The following is a 16,580-nucleotide window of genomic DNA, read 5'->3' as shown; positions in this document are numbered from 1 at the left end:
TATTGAATCAACAATGGTCAACAATATTACATGGCTTTCAAGTGCACAATTCTATAATACATCATCTATATATTACATTGTGTGCTCATCATCCAGAATCAGCTCTCCTTCCATCACCATATATTTGACCCCCTTTACCCTCTTCTTCCACCCCTTTCCCCCCTTATCCTCTGGCAACCACTAAACTATTGTCTATGAGTTTTTGTTTCTTTATTTGTTTGTCTTGTTCTTTTCTTGTCTTCAGTTTTATATCCAACCACATCACATATTTCTAAGGAGTTAACTCCTCTCTATGAAATGCTCTATAAAAGAGCATTCTGAGGAAAAAGAGAAATATTTTAGCAATTGAGCTGTACACAGAATTTTTAGAGTTAGAAATGTATAGGCTTACATTTTTTGTTTTCCTGTTGAGTAATTTGAACTAAACTCCCTGCCACTGTATCACCATTATATTATTTTTCATAATCTGTCATCTCTATCCCAATAGACCCATTTGCTGAATTGTTATTCAGCAGCAATTTATAACAAAATAAAATGTGTCAATCTGATTCAGACATTTACTCTACATATTGTCATTACTGAATTAGTTAGTTGTCATCTTGCCTCAACCAAAAGAAGACATACTCATCCCAAGAACAATGGCTATTCCACAAAAATATTGGTAGTAGTAATCGGGGAAGCACATGTTCATAGAAAAAAGAAATGCAGCTTATTTTTGGTAGGGAAAATTTCCAGTAATAGGACCCTCTGTGAACATAAAACCATCATAAACCTCACGACAACATAGAGCTGTTAATATTCAAGGACAAAACAAGCACTCCAACCCCCACTCCTATAGTTTTCCCTACTCTGTTTTAATCATGTTCTCTAATATTTACAATGGAACCATTTACAGATCTCACCTGGTTGTTTTTTATTGGGGAGGGAAAACAATGATAACTGATACCTCGCTTAATCTACGAAGTACAGTCCTTTACAAAAATCATCCTTGTAATTACTGGGAGAAACACAGTCCTATACTCTTGGTATGTGAAAGTAGTATGTACCCCATGGCTTAGACTCTTTTCAGAGACACAAAAAAATTCCCATTTTGGCACTATATTAAATAGTGGAAGTGGACTGAGGCTTAAATGTAATGAGAAGGAATGTAAACTTATTTCAAAATTTGATAAAATGTTTTATTATATTTTATCAGACATCACGATGTAATTCACATAATGGTTCACTTATTTAATAGAAGATGGATACAAATTTTTAAGCCAGCATGACAGTGAAATGAACACTAAATTCAGAGTCAGGAAACCCAAGTTCTTATCCCAGCATGTTACCAGCACTCTCTGTGTCACCGTAGTTATTTCCCTTCTTTAGACCGCATTCTCACTTACAAACTGAGTGGTGAAGCAAGCTGATCCCAAAGGTTCTCTCCAGTGCTAACATCTCTGATTATATGACCTGAGCCTGGGGACTCCCACTGCAGAGGCTGAAGATTCCTGGAGCAATTCTCCTGGTCCACATCCTGCCAAAAATGTGTGGGTGTTTTCTACTCAGAGAAAACCATCTGTGTACAGGGGGTCAAGTTAGAGAAAAGTACAAGTGATCGCATTCCTGGTGGGAATTATTTTGAGTCTCGATTTAGATCAGCCTCCCAGAGAAAAATTAGGAAGACTGAAAATACCTTCTGAGAAATATATCTGGTCTCATGGGATCCACTAGACCAGAGCTTAAAATCACCGTGGATGAGACTAATCTGTTAGCCATTTCTGTTCCACCTGCATACCTAGGATGGGGCTAGATGTTTCTAAAGATAAGGAAGTCTGCTGGGTTCAAATCATGAAAGAAAATTCAGGTGGAAATAGAAAACTTTGTTTAGGCTTGCAATTACATTAAATGAAATAATCCCAAGAGAACTTTACCTTAAAAGTAATACTTCTAAACCCAAAGCATACTTGTTTCTAATACAAGTAGAATGATCAGTTGAAGAATTTTTAACGTTACATTATTTTCTATTGTGTATAGTCAGTAAAATCATCATATCATCTCAATTCATTTTAAATAATTTTATGTCTTTATCCCAGGAATACTAGAACATTATTTGAGAAATATTGAGAAGCTAAGATTTCTTAATATTGAGAAATTAATTAATAGCATACCAACAGACTACAAAAGAACCTTGTTTAGCTCAGTAACAACTGTAAAGGAATCTGGTAAAACTTAAATATCTGTTTCTGATAATGTTCTAAATAAACTCAAATACAAAGGTATTTCATTAACTTGAAAAAAATATTTTCCCTCAAAACAATTAGCACTATAAGTAATAAAACTCCAGAAGCTTTAGAGTCTGATGAACAAAAACAATAGGAGTACTGGCTATTGGTACAATTTAACATTTTTCTGGAACTTTTTGCTAATACAATGCAACAAGAAAAATCACTGAGGTATGAATATTGGAAAGGAGAAGTAAAAGTATCATTATCAATATAATATGTGATTGTTTATAGAACAAATTTATTGAGTCAAGAGTTTAACAGGTAGAGGTTTAAAAAGTAATTATACTAAGAAGATAGATTCTTATATGCCAAGTCTAATAATCAAATAAGTATCCCATTTATAGCAACAATATAACAAAAGATGCACTATAAATACCAATAATATATACCAAGGGTGCCAAAAAATGTATACACATGACTTGTATTCATCTTTTATTATCAGTATATATTGAATATTACATTTTAATAGTTTTTCTTTCCTTTCTTAAAATATGTATACATGTTTGGCACCGTCTGTGTGTGTGTGTGTGTGTGTGTGTGTATTAGAATATATTACTAAGACATATTTTTAAAGTCTCAAATAAGTGAAGCACTTAAAGACTTTCTAAAAAGAAAAGTTGAATATTGTGAAGTTTACATTCTCCCCCAAGTTATTTTATAAGGTTAGTGCAATCCTCATCAGAATTCCAAGTGGATTTTTTGGAAGCGAACTTTTAGCACCACAAGAGCAAAAACTATCTTTCTTGGTTCTTGCAACAATCCCAACACCAAGCATAATACCTAGCACAAAATATTCACTCAGCATACATTTGTTGAATCATATATTTGTTGAATAGATAAAATGGTTCAATGGTTCTAAATTTCATTTGGGAACAAAATGACAGACTAATGAAAAACATTTGAGGAATAAGAATAATGTCTGAGAGGGTTTACATTATGGATATAAAATCATAGTATAGACCTATAATAGTATATGGCATGACAAAGACATTGACTGATGTATCTGGAAAGTCCGGAAACAGGTTCAAGTACACGCTATAATTTAACATATAATAAAATATAGCATTTTAATTCAGCAGATAAAGGCTGGATTATGCAATAAATTATGGATACTTATTTTTTAAGTATCCATATTTATATTTCTATCTCATACATACACCAAAATAAATTCAAAATGGATGAGATATTTACATGTAAAAGATAAAAGAATAAAAACATCGATATGTGCTTATACAATATTTGGCTATGCAGGCTTTTAAAAATGTTTGACGCCAACAGCGGAAAACAAAGAAAAATGTGCAAAGATTTAGCAGAAAATTTTATAAAATTAAAATTTCTGATTGTTAAAAAATAAAAACTCACTAGAAACAAGCTGGGGAAACTATTTTCTTATATATCAATAAGAAAAAGACAAAGACACCAAAATAAAAACAGACAATGAACATGAAAGGTAACACACACACCCAAAACAAATAAATGCATAATTAATATATAAAAACTGTTTAAACTCAGTAGGAACTGAAAGTAAAGCAAGCGAAAATCATACACTTTTCCACTAAGCAATTTGGAAACATTTAAAAAAACGATAATACCTATTGTTGGTGAGGACTGAATTTTCATACTTTAGTATTAAGAAAGTAAGTTATATCTTTTCTGGAAGGCAATTAGAAAATCCACTAAAATTTAGCTTTTAAAAGGATGTTCCATGCAGGACCGTTTGCAATAGTGAAAAATTGGAGGGAATCTAAATATTCAACGATGAGGAACTGATAAATTATGGTATAGCCACATGATTCATTACACATTAAAATGGTGACATAGAAAAACATCTAATGACATGAAAAGGCACTCGCCATACATTGAGAGAAGCAGATTTAGAACACATTATGTAAAGTAATAACACACCTCCCTTTATTCAGTACGTTTTCCCATGGGAAAAAAATTACTAAGAAGACAAAAACCAAATTTATTAGTAATTATCTGATTGTTTTCATAATCATAAAAAATACTTAAAAGAACGATAACATTTTGAATAGATTACATATAACTTAATAAATGATTAAAAGAAAACATGAGCACAAAAAAATGGAAAAAAAGTAAACACACATACAGGTATACACCCAGAATTTAGAAGATACAAAGAGTACTGGCTTATATGCCAAAGCAAAGGCTGAAGACTCTGCTTTGGGTAAACAAGATTGTCAACTTTTGTTTATCTTGATACAGTAGAGTCTGGTGGTAATTTTTCACTTTATACTAATTGCTAAAGGAAAAATTTTTTCCATATTCAGCATAGAAAATAAAACCTATTCGTTGCCAAAATTGTTTGCAGTTTTTACAAAAATGTATGTACACCACAATAGTATCATACCTGTCCGTCTTTGAATCATTTTAGATTCAATGCCTAATTTAAAATGTGTTGCATTTGGTATTTTCCTTTTAGTGTTTACTGATTCATTCACTATCACTAGCAACATCGTCACTAGAAATCTAAGCTATATTCTTCATGTGTCACAAGACTTGCAACAATAGCAGATTTAATCCAGAAAAATGCAATAATGGAAGATGTGTTAAAATATTAATTTTAATTTCTTAAGTAATACTTAGAATGTAAATATCACTTTTTAAACATTAGCAAAATATCTTCCTGTGCCCTGTAAAAATCAAATTGGTACTTTAAGACTTGCATATAGCACTTATAGAGAAATAAGTAAATGCAAATATGAGTATTTATGCAGGTAGGTAGAGATTCTACTTAAAAATCTGGTAACAGCTAATATTTATGAAATGCTGTGTACCAGCAGCATCTATTCTACCTGCTTAACTTGTTTAATTCTCACAGTAACTCCATGAAATATGTGCTCTTATCTCCACTTTACAACTAAAGAAACTGAGACAAAGAGAGTTGAAATAATTTGCCCAGTGTCGCTCAGCAAGTAAGTCGTAAAACTGGGATTTGAACCAGACAGTTTGATTCCAAAGTCCCCTTCTTATTCATAAGCCTAAATCAAGAAGAAAATGTTATAGCATGACCTAGTTCTCTCTCAGCTGATCATTAATTCAAGCACTGTGATTAGTTCAACATCAACCTAACAAACCAAGTTATAAGTTACTATCACTGTAGCTTAAGATAAATACCAGTTCTCTATGCCCCATATCATAGACACACCATTTAAGAGGTGGAAGAATTATAGACTATACACTTCAATGCTCCTTGAATTGTACAGTTAAGGAAACTGAGGTCCAGACAAGTTCTTTGATTTGCCCAAATATCATAAAACAGGCCATGGCATCAGAGCATGATCAAACCCCCAAAGTTAAGGAAAAAATGCCCACCTTTGAAAAACTCCTTACTTGAGGATTGCATCACGTGTTTTCCTTTATTTCACCGCGTGGTATTCATTACTCACGACTGGATACTGGTTATCTGCAAGAACTGAAGATGCACCGTGTTCCTGGCAGCACTCAGAGAACTGCACTCCCTTATGCCCTGTTTAAGTCGTACTTACATGGCCACAGACAATTCCTGATTTACAACTGTGTTTTGCAACGTCACATGGAAGAACAGGAGAGGCACTTTGCTGTACTTACAATATTCTACTGAACATGGTATTGAGTTCCCCGGTTAGCCTTCAAAAGCACCTGTCATGCTCAATGCTCTTGGATCACCTTTCTGTTCAAATAGCGCTGTCAAACCCTAAGCAGCCTGTATAAGAACGTTTCTTTAGGAGGGAGGGATGGAATACCCCCCCTGCTGCGGACTTGGAAGAGAAACAGAGGCCCTCTGAGCTCTATCTCACGCACCCTGCTTCTTTCCAGTGGAGTCTTCAGAGGGGGTTTGGGAGAAAGACACAGAAAGGCAACAGTTAACTGTGGGACTTCCCACAAACCCTTAGCCAACTTTCAGTCTCAGTGGGGTTCCTGCCACCTTTATTCAGGGGCTCTTTGGCCAAGATCTGCCTACTTGTCTTTCACAACTATACTTTTCTCCTAACCTGGTTTTCCCTTCTTTCACAACTCTGTACAGCCCTGCTAGTCAAAGTGTGGTGCCAATGAAAACCATCTTTATCTGGGAGATTTTAGAAAGGAGAATTTCATGGTCTTCCCCCCAAACCTTCTGAATCAGAGCCTCCATTTTAGCTAGATGAGGAGGGGGACTGGTATGCATATAAAACTTTGAGAAACACTGCCCTTTGTCATTAAAATAGTTCATATTCATTTTTCTTTTAAAAATATTTTCATTATTAAGATATTATTACTAAATGTTAAGTACTATCATTTAGGAAAAAAATCAAACTAAAAAGTTCTCTCTCTGTGTATCGCCCCCTAACCCCCTCAACCTTAAATTCCAGCAAAAGTCAAATGCATTCAGCAGTAACGTTGGTGAGTGTCTCCCTGAATCAGCATCACTTGGGGAATTTTTCAAGAATACAACTTATTATCCCAGGGCCCATCCAGACCAATTAAATCATATGACCCAGGGTGGAGCTACTGGTTTCGCTAAAGATTGAAGTAAAACATCCTTATGTTTCTAAGAAAGCTAAACCCGTGAATTTCCAAATCTGCGTGTCCTAGGAACTGGCAGACAGTGTAGAATGCTGTGGGTAACACAAGTGAGGGCAGCATGTGAGTCAGAGATGGGATTGCAGTAGGAGGTAGAAATATTCAGGATATACAATGAAGCAAGCAAGTCACGGCTGAGGTTAGAGAAGCAGCTAGATATGGCAGAAAGTGGGGACAGAAGAGGAAGCTGAGAAAGGAGTCCTACCTGACAGGCATCTAGAAGATTTGTTAGTGGTAGATGTCCTCAGATGAAAGAGACAAAAGTAAGTGCAAATGCCTTAGCCAGAGATGACCAATCTGTGTGCAGAACCCCCCCAAACACGCTCCCTGCTTTAGCAGCATGCTGGAATTCAAACACCTACCCAACGCCTCTGCCAACACATAAGGGGCAAAGATCTTCCTTTGCAATGCAGACTGTGGGACTTGAACTCTAGTAGCATGATTACTGGGACTTTTCCTTTATGGCCTTAAACTTCTTGGGGTTTAATGAATAAAAGTAGCTTGACTGAAGTTGCACTGATATGTAGCTCAATTTGATGATGGAAATATGCCCAGAGCTACCTAAAAATCAAGAATGTTTTTGAGTGAGTGCTTGTGAATTCCTTATAATAGTGCGTTGTGATAACGTATTATCTCAGTAATCTTACAGACCTCCCTCCATATGGCTTCCCCCTGTCTAGCCTTAATTGACTCACACAGTTTTTCAAAAGCCAGTTTTTCTTCTATGCTGGAGTCTTCAATGTGAAAGGCAATGGCTGCTGAGTCAAATGGAGAATAAACAAGTACGTACATAGTCGATGATGAGAGGCCGTAGTTAATATGATTTAAAATCACTTCAGTATTGCAGAGAAACAAGCTCCTTCATGAAGACATTTCCTTTTTTCTTAACCATTCAGGGTCAACCGCAAATTTTACAGTACTTTTTCTATCAGTGCTGAAACCACTCAAATATTCTTTATACCACAATTATCCTGATTTGGAGGGACGACAAATGTACAGGACATTTTGAAAGTATGTCCACCTTTTACCAAGAGAAAGGTTAGAGCAATGTCAAGAATTGCTGCTCATTTCATGCAACTTACCGATTACTAAAATGACCCACACAAAGGAAAGAAGGAATGTCCAGAAAATATTGAGGCATTACTGTAAGTTGTTTAAAAGGACAGTGGTCTTGTTATAGTGGCTAAGTTTTTTCCCTTTCTTTTCCCTCTGTGAGCAACAACAGCAAACTAGAGTCAAAAGAGAAGATGCATTGAAAAGCAGCACTCATCTTAACAGCACAATGGTTATCTAAATTCTTACAGACACAGTTTTCAACATTTTCACTATTTAAAATGGCACGGCCTCTGTGAGGCCTTTTCGTGCGACAGGAGGAGAAACCCACAGCCTCACCACATCTGTGCATTGACAATGTTCATTTTCCTCTCCAGGCCTGCTCACTTATCCATTTCAGCTGCTTTGCCATGGGTTCTTTTCCTCACCACTTTTCTGTTGCTTATCAGTAGAAGCTGAGCTGGTACTTCAAAGACACCACCAGGTCTAGACCTGTAGCCCAGGGCTCAGGTCAGCTTAGGGGCATCCCTCCCCTCACTCCCACCCATGAGTAATCCATACACTATGAAAGGATTTAAAATTCCTTTTGCCGAGATATTTTTAAACTTGAGAAGTCTAAGAATTTTTTAGACTTAGACTTCTCTGCACCTACTCCATTCTTCTATTCCTTAATTTTGTTTACAAGTTGGACCCTCAGCACTACTGGCTATTGGGTGGATTTCACAGTTCCTTCCCTGAGTATAAGTGAGAAGATTCTAGTAGGTTCCCCATCCTGCTTTCTGCTGTGAACTTTCTTCAGATTTGCCACTGAGATGACCTAAAAAAAAGTCAACTTTCAAGCTTCAGATCACCTATGTCTCCTGAGAAGTTGCAAAGAAACTCAGCAGACCTAAGACTTTTTATTAAAGTCACCATTCTGTTGAGTACCTAAATACAATCATTATAAACACAGTTATGTAGCACTTACAATCTGATATAGTGGAAGGGTCCTAGGCTTGGGGCCATAGAGACTTGGCTGTCACTTGTATTTACCACATGCAGGACTTGGGGAAGTCATTTAATTTCCCTGATTTTCCGTTTATTTTTCTGTAAACTAGAGATAATAATGTCTGCTCCATGGAGTTATTAGGAGAATTAAGGAAAATAATCTGCATAAAGGTCTTAATCCTGAGCCTGTAACAAATTAGATATAATAAATATTAAACTATACCATGCTTATTTTGGGGTCTGTGTGCACAAGGCCAAAATACAACTTCAATAAATACGTTTGTGTATCATCTAAACTTTCACGTTTAGGGACTGTTTTTGTTCACATGATACTTCTAGGCTGGTGGATAAATTATTTCACAAGCCAGGCAGAGAATAAAGGGGCTTGATAATTAGGCCTCTCTTCCAGTTTCTTCTGTTCAGTTGTGCTTATGTTAATCAATGAAAGCAGCATGGGATAGAGTACATAACTAGGGAAAATGTTTAGTTGCACCACAATCTAGTCATAATGTAACACTTGTCTGAAGTATCATTTACTTCAATCCAACAATGATTTATTGAGAATGCTACATTCTCACATGATACAACCAGAGTGAATTGTACTTCTACATACTAATTCAAATGTATAGAATATAGTCATTAAAGCAACCAACAAAACATATTTTAATAAATTAGGTCAAATAGAGTCAATAACTATGGGTAAAATTGTTTCCCAAAGCTCTGAGTGATAGCATTGAGAAAAATCACCTCAAAGATATCTTAAAAGACAATTAATTCTTCAGTTACCTTTTTGATATTTATGAACAAAATATTTTCACCCCAAACTGTTGCAGGTTTCTACAGGAATAGAGAGAGAAAGAAAAAGACAGAGAAAGAGAGAGAGAGAGAGAGAGAGAGAAAGAGAGAGAGAGAGAGAGAGAGAGAGAGAGAAAGAGAGAGAGAGAGAGAGAATTTCCAAAGTCAGAAGAATTTTTCCAGGAGATTATCAGGAGCATCACAAAACATTCTGGACCTAAATGTAGTCATCTTTATCAAGATAATTTTTAAATGTATTTTTCTTGTGTGCTTGAACTACAAATTCTTAAAACAAGGCAACTTGTATGGCATCTCACTGGGACACAATGCAGCACGGCAAACTCTCTGAAGCACGAAGCCCAATATGAACACAATACAAGTGCATGTAGATGGTTCTTCGCATCCCAAAGCAGATATTGTGCACAACCTCCTCCAGAAAACTAAATAAGTTTTTGATTTGCTACAGGTTAGAACCAGAATTCAAAGTGAGGCTCTGGTGATGTTAAAAATAACGGGTCAGAGTCACATTGGACAGCAGCTCAGGAACATTCCAGACTGCACTGAAATACCACAAAGCCTGGGGTTTTCTGGCATGATGCCCTCTTCACACTGATGAAGATGTAGGAGATGAAGAAAACATATTGCAAGAGTACTTCACTGCCAAATCTTAATATGTTGCTGTTTTTTCCTGACACAATTCAACAGGCAGATATAATTTCAAAATATTACAAACATTCATATATGTAATTGGTTTAGTTTGACCTAATATTATTTTATCCATAATAAATTTACAAATAAGATCCTTACCCCTAAATATAGTAAGATTCCATAGAACATAAATCTCCAGAAAAAGCATCGCTGAAGGGCATTAATGAGTTTTGGATTTTTCTTGGATGCCAGCTCTCTGTCCCATTCTCTGCAAAAGAATAAAAAGTGGGAACAATAAGGTGATTGCGCAAATATTTGAGTTGTTCTATTTCCCTTAACCTAGTTTTATTCATACAAGTACATCCAGGGAGACTAACCAAGTGGATAAAGAGATGAAAATTTGTGGCGACCTTCCAACACAGCTCAGTCAGACATTTGGCAGAATTCAATGCTCCACCACATATCAATTTTCAGGGAGTTGACCTCATCAAGAGGCCACATTATATTTGTTAAAGAAAGGTTCTGGGCTTCTTAAAAGCAATGCAAAATGTGGACAAATAAAGTATGACTCTTACGAATACACATTGCTATACTTGAACAAGGTGAAAAATAAACAAATATTTCATTTTTTTCCTTCACTTTTTGATTTTTACCTGTTTAGAATTGTAGCAGATTTACATAATTTAACAATCAAATCAAAAACAAGATAAAAAGTCAGATAGATTTTTCTGTGGTTTAACATTAGAAAACCTTTTTATTTTAGACTTTGTCTTTAAATGTGCAAGTTTGAAACAAATATCAAACTTAATTTTCAGCTACTAAAGTCATTTATTGGAGTAAGACTTTGAAGGATTAGAACAAAATCAAATTCTATATTTTCTAGCAGGAATATAAATTAAATAGTTTGAAAATGGTTGATATATAAATAAATGTTTTGCTTTCTTTTAAATACTATAAGTTTATCAGCTGATTATATTTATTTCAAGTTATTGCCACTACTTTCTGTTGGTAAAAGCCCCCTTTCACTTTCCAATATAGAGGATAAAATATATCTCTAAATGTTACCTTCATCTTCATTTTTAAACTGCACAAAGATGAAAAATTTCATGAACCCCAGGCAAGAACTAGAAAAAGAACTAGATCAAGGCTTTGCATCTGATCGATCACTATTTCTATCACTATCAATCTACTATTGTTAGAGGTGGTTCTAAGTTACTTCAAGGAAAGAACACACAACTGAGATTTAAGGGTAAGCTTGGCAGTCTCTGTGTGTGAACACTGGCTACCCCGGAAGTTTACTATCTATAATGACTAATTACCCATCCCCTCTGTCTACCTCCCTACCCTCTTCCCCACTCTTTCACTCACACACACATAGCTTGCCTCCTAGCCATATCATTTAGTGACTTACAATAAGGTAATAAGCTGAATATGAAAGCAAATTCAGCCTCTCCTTATAATGAAGAGTCAGATGAGAAAGCCAAAGAAATGGTTTCAAGGTGGGAAGAAGTAGTCAATACTGAAGTCATATACGAAGACGTCATTATATGTGATACTGAAGAGGCCTCCAGTGACCTTGATTAATGTGGTTTTAGGAACACGGTAGACATGGACACAATATTTTAGGGAGCTGAGATATATATAAAAGGGGAAGAAGTGAAGAGACCAGGAGAGCAGAGGAATATTAGCTATGAAATAAAAGAAAAAAAATAATGGGGTAGTGATCTGAGGGGAAGGCAAGTTTGTGGATTTTTTTTTTTTTTTGAATGAGTAGGACTTAAACAGCTTGTAGCCCAAGAGAAGAAGTTACCAGACATATAGGAATTGGTACTTGATCTTGGAAATGTGAATTTGCCACTCCTACTAGCCTAATTCTTTGATTAAAATCAAGAAAAATAAGTTTGAATAGCTTATTTTGCCTCGAAAATGTCAGAAAAAAAATGTAATGACTAATGAAAAGAAACAAATCACAAGTCTACACAATTTTTTTTGGTACAATACTTTAGTGGTTACTTTTTATTTTTTATTATTATTTTTTGGCCAACTCCCTCTTCCCTCTCTGTTATATCTGGTATCAGACTCTGTGCTGCTGGTACACGACCCAGTCTAGCTCCTTCATAGACTGTGGTTGGTCCGAGGAGTGAGCATGTGACTCAGGAGTCTCTGGCGTTCTTCACATTTGGCCAAGCTGAAAGGGCTCTGCCCCCTGTGGTCTATCACGTTATGAGCTAAGAGACCTGAGGATCCGCTGCATGGAGCAAGCTCATCTGAGAGAATGATGACAGCACAAGGCAAAAGCCACCAGGTGGTATTTGACTCCCTGGTGCCATTGAGTCCCTATCCCTAAGGTCAGTTCTCTACCTAGGCCTTCACACAGTTAGAATACATGAGCCAATTAAGTCTTTGTTTGTATTTACTTAAACTAGCCATTAAGTTTCTGTCATTGGCAATCAAAAGCATTCTAACCACTACTATTAGAAAAGGGGACTTCTTTACAATGGGAAACACTGTTCCTGGAGAGGCTGGGAGTGCAGACCTTGGGTTGGAAACATGGCTCTGTCGGTCATTAGCTGGCAAATTACATCAACTCTCCAGCCTCAGTTTGCTCTTCCATATGATGGAGATAATAATGCTTTCTTCCCAGAATGACTGAAGAAACACTATGCCTATCATTCAATATGTACTCAAAAATATGGAATTTGTACACTTTTTTGCTTAAGATTTCCCAGGATGTACATTTGTCTTGAAATATTAAGATTTTGGAGGCAAATACACATACTTTTTTCATATAGATATTATTTTAGTCTTCACAAAATTCACTTAATGTTCTTTAAAGACAAAATTCATATATGTATTTCTCAGGAAAAAAGTCATTTTTCAGGAAAATGCTTTTTCTAGCTCATCCTTTCATTGTTTAATTCTTAACTGATCAAGACTTCAGGAAGAAAATAAGATTCTCCTATTTTATATATGCTATTTTAAGAATTAAGCCCTCTATGGGGTGGCCGGCTGGCTCAGTTGGTTAGAATGCGAGCTCTCAACAACAAGGTTGCCAGTTCTATTCCCACAAGGGATGGTGGGCTGTGCCCCCGCAACTAAAGATTGAAAACAGCCACTGGACTTGGAGCTGAGCTGCGCCCCCTACAACTATATTGAAGGACAACAACTTGGAGTGGATGGGCCCTGGAGAAACATACTGTTCCCCAATATTCCCCAATAAAATTTAAAAAAAAAGAATTAAGCCCTCTAATATGTCAGTTTTCTATTCTCTAAGTAATTAATAATATTAGTTTCTCTCTGCAACTAATACACAATGTATACGAACATACCTTTCCAATTTTTCTGAGAGATTGTCAGCAGAATCAGCTGAAGAGATTTGGTATATGTCCGACAACTCCAGGCGCTGCCTGTACCCTTTCTTCAAAATTGGTGTGGTCCAGCTAAAATAAAGAGAAGAAGGAAAGACAGAAATAGTTACTTGATTTGGTCTCCAATATAGACTTGGAAGCAGATACCATTTCAAATCTTCTGACACACGGAGAAGGGCGGATGCATAAATATGAAAATAACTTGTCAACTTGTGTTTATCAGCGCTTCGTATCTTACAGGACACATCTGTATTAAACACCAGAGCCTCTGAACTAATGTGCTTTGTCAGAAAGGATTGAGATTAACGGGAGAATCCTTCCTAGAAAAAACACACAAACTGCTAAACATTCTATATTTAAAACATTCTTCAAAAATAAACTTCCCCATAATAACCAGATACTAGCAGTCTATAGTGTTTGGTAATTGCTCGAGTCCAGTCACTTCCAGTATAAAATGATCTGTGAGTGATAAGTAGACTCTCAGTCAGGACCCTTACACAATTGTGCTGCTGTTGCACATGATACTCAGCAAGGAGCTATTTGTTGAATGAAGTGAATATATCTGGAGGATTATAGAGTAGTTTGTACCAATTTGTTAACTGAATTATCACGTCTGAATCATTACTTGAGGGTAGGGAGCATAACTTTTTTATGTCTTGTCTCCTCACCCCATAGCAGTTATATACACCCGCCCTCTACACATCTAATATACAACAATTTATGATGGAAACCAGTGAAGCTGATATGATAAATAAATAGGCAGGATACTCCAGTTATTTTCAAGTACTCTGTTTCTATTACGTATAATGCAGAATAATCATCCCAGAGATATGAAAATGTAAAAAGAAGAAGGAAAAGGAAGAGGAGGAAAAAGGAGGAGAAGGAGAATTATGAAACAAAGAAACCATGTACAAAGAGAAATTTCTACATGAAATTTGAGCCAATGAAACCTTTCTTGGGTATAATTTCATTTATTGAAGAAAGGAGTTAAACTTGGAAGTAGTGATTCCCAAACATATATTCACTTTCCCTTAGCATCTATCTTTTACTCAGAGATGTCTAAATTTGGTGACATTGAGACTTTGGTAATGTATCAAAACTCATGTTAGCTACCAAAAATCAAAAGGGTCCAGTTTCTTGTTTACGCTTCTTTGACCTCCAACTATTTCAGTTGGCCCCTGCCCTATGTTCCTGATGTCTCTACTTGTACTTCCTTAAAAAATAACTGAATTAAGGCCCAATGTGAAGGCTGAGTAATTTCATCAACCATTTCTTCATAAGATAGCAATAAGTGACAACAGTTTAATATGTCCCTTTTTTCCATTAACTTGTACTTAACAAGAGCCTTTAACAAAGGGTGGTAATTACGTTTTATCTTTATGGCCTAGTCTGATCCATTGATAATTTTTTCTGGAGACCAGGAACAAAAATAGTTGGGAACAGTCTGAAAACAGCAGCTAAAGAAGCACCATGCTAATGCAGTATCTGCAGTGGACATTTGTCTAAGAAAGTGATGTCACACCCACCTAGCGCCATCCCCATATCCAACATACTCCTAAGCACTGGAAGTAAACTTGGAAATATAGGTGGCAGTTAGGCTGTGAAAAATTGGGGACAGTAATTTAAGATATAAACTTCATCCTGTTGGATATAAGCCTTTGTAAATTTAAATCAAGACGTGAAAAGGTAAAGCAAGTGTTTACTACTAAAAACAGTATACATATATATAGCCCTTTTCAAAGAGCTTTCACAAACGTTAGCACACTGTGACTTTAATTTGAAAATATTGTAAGGTAGGTAGAACAAAAAGGGAATATTGTCCATTTTAAGGATAAAAAAATAGAGGCTCAGAGATGCTAAACTTGTCTGTGACTACAGGCAAAAACTACAGATTTTTAACCACATTTTTCTGCCTTCCTTCCTTCCTGTACTATGCTCAGCTTTCCCTACTTAGGAAAATTAAGCATGGTGGGTTGTTTAGACAAACAGCTGGGAGGAGAGCTTAGAAACAGAAAGACCAAGAGCTGGCAGACTGCAGGCAGTGGTGTGGTGTGCGGGCAAATTTTAACCATCTCTTCTCCAGGAAAAACAAAAAGGAAAAAAGTGAGTATGTTATTTATGTTATTTGCCAATTTCTCTGGTGTAAATACACCCATTGTGATCAATTTCAAGCTACCAAATGTGAAGTCACTGAACACAGAGTTTGGGAGAGATATGCAGTTGCATATCACAATATAGAATGTTTACCATCGAGATACAATGAACATAGCCTCGATCGCATAGATAATGATAAGATGTAAAGTAATTAGGTAGTGATAACTGTTGAGTTTTTAATTACCTTTGTTTTAATATCATTTAACTGTAAGTTTAAATTATTTAATTTTAAACACCAGTTGTACTTAACAGCCAGCTTACAAATTTCCTAAACATTTAACAATCAGTTCAGCTGGAAAGGGCCAGCTTCAGATCACTACTGCCAGATGATTGAAAGACCTGGGACAGGGTAATGGAACAGGTAAATGAGGGTGGAAAGGAAGGGGCTACAGAAGATTTAGTAAAAAGGAAAATATACTCCATCTCTTAATAAACTCTGCATTTTCAGTAGTTTGAAAATATTAAAATACCACACTAAAATTACAGAAATTCACTATCTGTAAATACAATACAAAAAAAATTTGCAGGGAATTAAAAAATAATTTTTTTTATCTAATTTTAAAAATACATAAACATACATGTTTTTGATCCATATCTGAGACCTGATGACCAGTCCTCTAACTGAGTTTCCAGCTCATTCTAAAGTAACACAATTTGGGGGCTGCTTTTATAAAAAGAAACTTGGTTTAAGATAAATTATGAGAACTAACTGAAATTAACCTTAGGCTGCCTGGCAGTCACCAGA

At 35.8% G+C, this 16,580-nt stretch overlaps 1 protein-coding gene across 2 annotated transcripts in view; it reads right to left on the bottom strand.

Annotated features, from left to right (window-relative positions):
• The window catches only part of CFTR (CF transmembrane conductance regulator), a 203,313-nt gene that overhangs the window by 161,383 nt on the left and 25,350 nt on the right, over positions 1-16,580 (bottom strand). For both annotated transcript variants that reach the window (XM_081038789.1, XM_081038790.1), the window contains exons 2-3: positions 13,643-13,753; positions 10,473-10,581 (exon numbers count right to left, since the gene is read on the bottom strand). In XM_081038789.1, the coding sequence (XP_080894915.1) occupies positions 10,473-10,581; positions 13,643-13,753 (220 nt within the window). The remainder of the gene's footprint in view (positions 1-10,472; positions 10,582-13,642; positions 13,754-16,580) is intronic.

The sequence above is a fragment of the Rhinolophus hipposideros genome, assembly GCF_964194185.1.
Source record: "Rhinolophus hipposideros genome assembly, chromosome: 25".
In the NCBI taxonomy this organism is placed as follows: Eukaryota; Metazoa; Chordata; class Mammalia; order Chiroptera; family Rhinolophidae; genus Rhinolophus; species Rhinolophus hipposideros.
The sequence above is the reverse complement of the archived record's forward strand: the minus strand, read 5'-3'. Positions and strand labels throughout refer to the sequence as shown.